At 38.3% G+C, this 6,114-nt stretch overlaps 1 protein-coding gene across 1 annotated transcript in view; it reads left to right on the forward strand.

Annotated features, from left to right (window-relative positions):
* LOC105625060 (kinesin-like protein unc-104) overlaps positions 1 to 5,098 on the forward strand; it is a 12,709-nt gene extending 7,611 nt beyond the window's left edge. The window contains exons 17-29 of the mRNA XM_012206403.1: positions 215 to 352; positions 448 to 566; positions 635 to 1,010; positions 1,080 to 1,170; positions 1,261 to 1,376; positions 1,454 to 1,997; positions 2,072 to 2,261; positions 2,743 to 2,990; positions 3,064 to 3,366; positions 3,844 to 4,131; positions 4,310 to 4,446; positions 4,524 to 4,625; positions 4,765 to 5,098. Coding sequence (XP_012061793.1) covers positions 215 to 352; positions 448 to 566; positions 635 to 1,010; positions 1,080 to 1,170; positions 1,261 to 1,376; positions 1,454 to 1,997; positions 2,072 to 2,261; positions 2,743 to 2,990; positions 3,064 to 3,366; positions 3,844 to 4,131; positions 4,310 to 4,446; positions 4,524 to 4,625; positions 4,765 to 4,867 — 2,755 coding nt within the window. The 3' untranslated portion in view covers positions 4,868 to 5,098. The remainder of the gene's footprint in view (positions 1 to 214; positions 353 to 447; positions 567 to 634; positions 1,011 to 1,079; positions 1,171 to 1,260; positions 1,377 to 1,453; positions 1,998 to 2,071; positions 2,262 to 2,742; positions 2,991 to 3,063; positions 3,367 to 3,843; positions 4,132 to 4,309; positions 4,447 to 4,523; positions 4,626 to 4,764) is intronic.
* The last annotated feature ends 1,016 nt before the right edge of the window (positions 5,099 to 6,114 follow it).

The following is a 6,114-nucleotide window of genomic DNA, read 5'->3' on the forward strand; positions in this document are numbered from 1 at the left end:
ATTATATATATATATATATAATTTTCTACTAAACATAGGTAAAAGGTCGAAAATGTTGAATACCAGATATCCGATGAAATTTACACGAAGAAATTTTAAATAAGTTAAAACACTTAAACGAGTAAAACACTTAACACACGAGTTACGATTGCATTCGCATAATGTCTTGTTATTGGAAATAGCAGTAAATGATATAGTTTTGTCTGTTTTCCAGGCAAAGATTGGAGCTGATGCGCGAGATGTATCATAATGAGGCGGAACTCTCGCCAACGTCTCCGGACTTCAATATCGAATCTATCACGGGAGGCGATCCATTTTATGATCGATTTCCGTGGTTCCGTATGGTCGGCAGGTAAATGAACGAATCTATTATAAGTGTCACCATTTTTCTGGTTTTTTCTTCTCTTTTTGCTTTTGATTATCATGCTAATCTATAAAATTTTTCAGAGCTTTCGTATATTTGAGTAACCTCATGTACCCGGTGCCACTGATTCACAAAGTGGCTATCGTAAACGAAAAAGGTGACGTTAAGGGTTACTTACGAGTCGCTGTACAAGCCGTAGTTGGTACGTAGCGTATCTACATTTCACGTCTCTTGCGTACATAAGATGTACATAACGAACCCTTCTTCTAGAAGAGGAAAACAGTGAATATTCAAGTGGCGTCAGACAATCAGCCCGAATCTCCTTCGAGGATGACTTATTTGGTGGGCATAAGCATAATAAACGTAACTCGCTCCTAGCTCAGACTCTAGAGAAGAATCGACAGATTATGCTGCACGAGGAGCGCGTGGTCGAAGGTCATAACGAAATTAATCAGAAGGACATGAAAGACGAGGACGATATAGGAGATGCCGATAGTGGCAGAGGTGATAGCTCAGTCTCGAGCGATATGAAGGAGGAAGAATTACCGGATCACTTACAACCCGGTGCAGAATTCACTTTCAGGGTAACGGTCCTACAAGCTATGGGTATTTCCACGGAGTACGCTGATATTTTCTGTCAGTTCAAGTAAGTGTCTGTCTGTTTTGGCTTTTTTTAACATGTAACATATGACCCGCAAAATAATTACTTTTACAGCTTCTTACATCGACACGATGAAGCTTTCTCGACAGAACCGGTAAAGAATACAGGCAAGGGTAATCCACCTGGATTTTATCACGTACAGAACGTAAGTCGAATATAGAGAAAATCTAAAATCTTAGGTCTAAAATTTTGTCACAGTTAAAGCCTGCTAATTAATGTCTCTCGATTAATATAGATTACAGTCACGGTTACCAAATCCTTCTTGGAATATCTGAAGACTCAACCTATTGTCTTTGAAGTGTTTGGCCATTATCAGCAACATCCGTTACACAAAGATGCGAAACTGGAATAGTGAGTATTAATCATAAACGCTAATTCTTTTAGATTTTGTTTAAGAAAATTTCATAATCACATTCGTATTCACATAGCAGCGTACGACAGCCACCGAAGAGAATGTTGCCGCCATCCATACCGATCAGCCAGCCAGTTCGTTCGCCGAAATTCGGGAGTGTTCTGCCGTCTCCCAGCACATCGCATGTACATGCTAAATACGATGTATTGGTGTGGTTCGAGATCTGCGAATTGGCACCGAGTGGCGAATACGTACCGTCAGTGGTGGACCATAGCGATGATCTACCATGTCGTGGACTGTTCCTGCTCCATCAAGGCATACAGCGACGTATACGAATCACCATTGTGCACGAGCCAGCTTCTGAATTGAGGTGGAAAGACGTGCGCGAACTTGTGGTTGGCCGCATACGAAACACCCCGGAACCCGAGGAAGAAGATAATGATTCGTCTGTGCTTTCACTGGGTCTGTTCCCGGGCGAGTATCTCGAAATTCCTGGCGATGATCGAATCATGTTCAGATTTGAAGCAGCCTGGGACAGCTCTCTGCACAACTCAGCTCTGCTCAATCGAGTCACATCCTATGGAGAACAAATCTTCATGACCATTTCCGCGTATCTTGAGGTACATATTAGATATTTTGATGGTTTGTGGGAACATTTTAGGAAGCTTATTCTTTTCATCTGTATCGATTTTAGCTGGAGAATTGTGGAAGACCTGCAATTATCACGAAAGATTTGAGCATGATCATCTATGGGAGGGACGCAAGAGTAGGGCCACGTTCACTCAAGCATCTATTTAGTGGCAGCTATCGCAACCAGGAAGCGAATCGACTCAGCGGTGTCTACGAACTGGTGTTACGTCGTTCTTCGGAAGCAGGTAGCCCAGGTTTGTTATGTCTAACCATAGCGTAGTCCCGTGTTCTACTTTACATCACATTCAGATGGAATAACGTCTCACTTTTCAAATTATATTATTCCATCTGTGACATATCTTTTATCTATATGTACTTTATCTATATGTACTTAAAAGATATATCTTAAATATACTTCTAATATATCTTTTTAGTGACTCTTCAAGTGTTGAAACCAAAACTATCTACAACACCAAAATATCATTCTTAATTTGAAAAAAGAAAGCAATGACTAAATAATTATTTTAAAGTACATTATGATGTTGATTACTCTGACTTTAAAATATTAATCTTACTATAAAAAAACATAATACTATTTTACTGCACTATTGCTCAGTATAACAAATTTCTTTAATATTTAATGAACAATAATGGTTTTATATTTATTTTATTTATACTTTTGGTTTTTTCCTGTTTCTTGTTACCCTTCCATTTTTCCTCCCTATATATTTATAGGAGTTCAAAGACGTCAACGTCGCGTTTTGGACACGAGTTCCACATATGTCCGGGGCGAAGAGAACCTTCATGGATGGAGGCCACGCGGAGACAGTCTCATATTCGATCATCAGTGGGAGCTTGAGAAATTGACGAGGCTGGAGGAAGTGGAGAGAGTACGACATACATTGTTGTTGCGGGAGAAACTCGGCATTGATAAAATACCATTCTGCAATAAGCCTCTGCACGATTTTACGAAGAGTGAAAAGGTAACCGCATTTTATATTATTAAATACTGAAATATAATAGAGAATTATATATAATAATTTTAATCTGATGCAGGACGTGTGTAATATGGTGGCAAAAGCCACAAACGAGCCACATGCTAGCCCAATAAAGCTGAAACGTTCGACAAGTAAAGACGTTTATGAACCTTGGGAAATGACCGAAAGAGATCGTGAATTAACAACTAAGTACATTAAACTTATCCAAGGAAGAATCCCGAGCAAGGAACCAATATTACTGTCCGATGTTTCGCCCGGGGAAGACACTATAACCGATTTATCCGCGTCTATGATGTCTTCGGTCATATCGTCTTCATCTCAAGAGTCAGTATATGCGAAAGCTAGCGATTTTTTGGAGCAGGTAACCCTCTCTGCATGCCCCTGAGTGCTCTTGCTAGTAGCGGTTGTCCATGCTTTGCTGCGCCATATTATTACATTCATCCATAAAAAAAAACAATTCAATATTCAAGAAATCTCAATTAATTCATTATTGAATATTCTTAATTTATATGCTGTATAATTTTGCTACATTCCAATACATATGAAATGAAATGAAGACACGAATGCTTCGAACGATTTGAAAAACGGCGTTTGACCTAATTTTTTACTTATTGTCGTGTAAAGCGGCGATCGATTCATGCATTCTTTTCAGTTTAGCTCACCATATATTACCGCTTTCTCAAATATTATGCTTTCTCGAATCGATATAGCTTTCAAAACATCTGCTTCTGCATTCGTTTCAAAGTGTGGCATTCGAGACTTAAGTGCTGAGACATCTCGAGACAACCGCCAGCATGATTGGCTCATGGTCGGGGTTATGTTGGAGTGTTACTTGCAGGCTGCTGATATAATAGTATGGAGCAAGTCTAAGTCGTGCCTCCTTAGGTTGAGTTCACCGGAAAGGGCTAGACTGCAAGAACTTCAGGAGAGTATATTGGCGAGCGAGTCGGCTAATCAGACTTGTACTGTCGCACCGCCGCCGCTTGGATCATCCTCGCCATCGAAGGAGAACCTGGTATTGTATGTACCAGAGGTGGAGGAAATACGCATAAGTCCGGTCATCGCGCGGAAAGGCTACCTGAACGTTCTCGAACACAAAACCAATGGCTGGAAGAAACGCTGGGTGGTACGTCCTTTATTAAATTTATGTTATCTAATTTAAAAGAAGAGAAAGCTTAAATATAATTAAATTATTTTCAAATCATATTATATAATAATATTAATCCTTAATCCTTAATTCTTAATCTAAAATTATTGATCTAAAGAGATATCAATATCCGCGTGTTTCTTCTTTGTCATATCAGGCTGTTCGCCGACCATACGTTCTCATTTTCCGAGAGGAGAAAGATCCCGTCGAAAGAGCATTAATTAATTTGGCTACGGCTCAAGTCGAATACTCCGAAGATCAGCTGGCCATGGTGAAAGTACCGAATACTTTCAGGTAAATTGTTCGCGAATAAGGAAGTAAATATAAATGCGATTGTGTAACATATACTAAAATACTGTCTATCTATGCAGTGTCGTCACCAAGCACAGAGGATATTTGCTTCAGACTTTAGGTGATAAGGAAGTCTACGACTGGTTGTATGCGATTAATCCTCTTCTAGCTGGTCAAATTAGGCATGTATAATAGTATAAATTTATTTCATTCTGTTTATCTTAATAATAAATCGTGAAGACTTCAATTAATTATACACAATTATTATCTTATACATGAAAATTATAGAAACAATAGATAGAATGCTTAATACTATCATAGGTCGAAACTTGCCCGCAAAGGTCCGGCTGCCCCGAATTTAAGCAATGGCGCGCCGATAGGCATGACACCACAACTGGAGCAGCAGAACAATCAGACCAAGTGAGTGGTCGACACTATGGCCGGGGTAACGAGTGCAATAGCAAACATGTCGGAGAAAATGCTGTGTTGGTCACACTCGGCCTTAGAATCCCAAGACTTCTGCAACTTTCGATTCCCGCTAGTCTTTGATTGACCGAGCGGAGGCGAAGCTGTCCCTTGATACCACAATCGGCAGCATATTAATATCGACGTTTTACTTTACACAGCGTCCCTTTAGCACGTTATAGGGCAGTCAGAAAGGAAGAAAGGAAAAAAGAGAAGGAAGATAGTGCTCGTCTTTCGAAGAAGTTACAAATGCACGTATAAAATTCAGTTACACTGGAAAAAAAAGTTCGTTTCTAAGTAATGTTTTTAAGTCTCTCCGTACATTTCGAATTCGTATTCGAAATGCTCTCCACGTCGACGAGACGAGATCGCGCGCGAATATTTTCGTTGAATTTTTATTTCTGTAACGCGTATATCAACGTGTAACTACGCGAATACCTCTTACGTACGTGACGTGTGAGGAAGATAGAAAATGCATTTATGCCTAATAAACATATTCCTAAGACGATCACTGAAAATCGAGATAAGGAATATACGTTATAGATGTGAAGAGAAAGTATGCGAGAGAAAGTGAGAAAGAGGGAAAGAAAGAAAGAAAACGAAATAAACAAGAGATAAGAAAATATTAATAATTTCATACGCTTAACGATCCCTTAATAAGCGAAAAATTATGAAGAAAAAAAAAGCAACATTTTGTAAACTAATTCAAGCAAATTGATAAGATTCATTTAAGATAGTTCTCTATCTATTTTAACATTTTATCATTCTATCTGTTTTAGTATTTTAACATTTTAGCGTCGTAACGATCATTAAGAATAAAGACGATTTTCTATAAAGATTACATTTCCAATTTATTCAATAATCGTTTTCTTTTACTCGATCAAGCAAATTAGATATATACACCAATACTGGCTATCCGATTTATGTATGGAAGATATATTGTTGTACACGTAATCGATCGGCCGTCGCTCGATGAAGATTTTATCTTCTTAATTAAAGATTCAAATAATTTTACTTGCAACGCGCGCATATTGTAAAATAAGAGCATTACTCCAAAGCAACGACGCTAATTTTGTATTAGAATGAAAAAAAGATTCAAATATTATTTAAGATGTAAAAACTAAGAAGCAACGAAATGAGAGGGAAGGAAAAAATCGTTACTTCTTGAAACATAAAACTCGTAGAATATTTCCTTTTAATGTAATT

This window comes from Atta cephalotes, assembly GCF_000143395.1.
Source record: "Atta cephalotes unplaced genomic scaffold scaffold00106, whole genome shotgun sequence".
Taxonomy (NCBI): domain Eukaryota; kingdom Metazoa; phylum Arthropoda; class Insecta; order Hymenoptera; family Formicidae; genus Atta; species Atta cephalotes.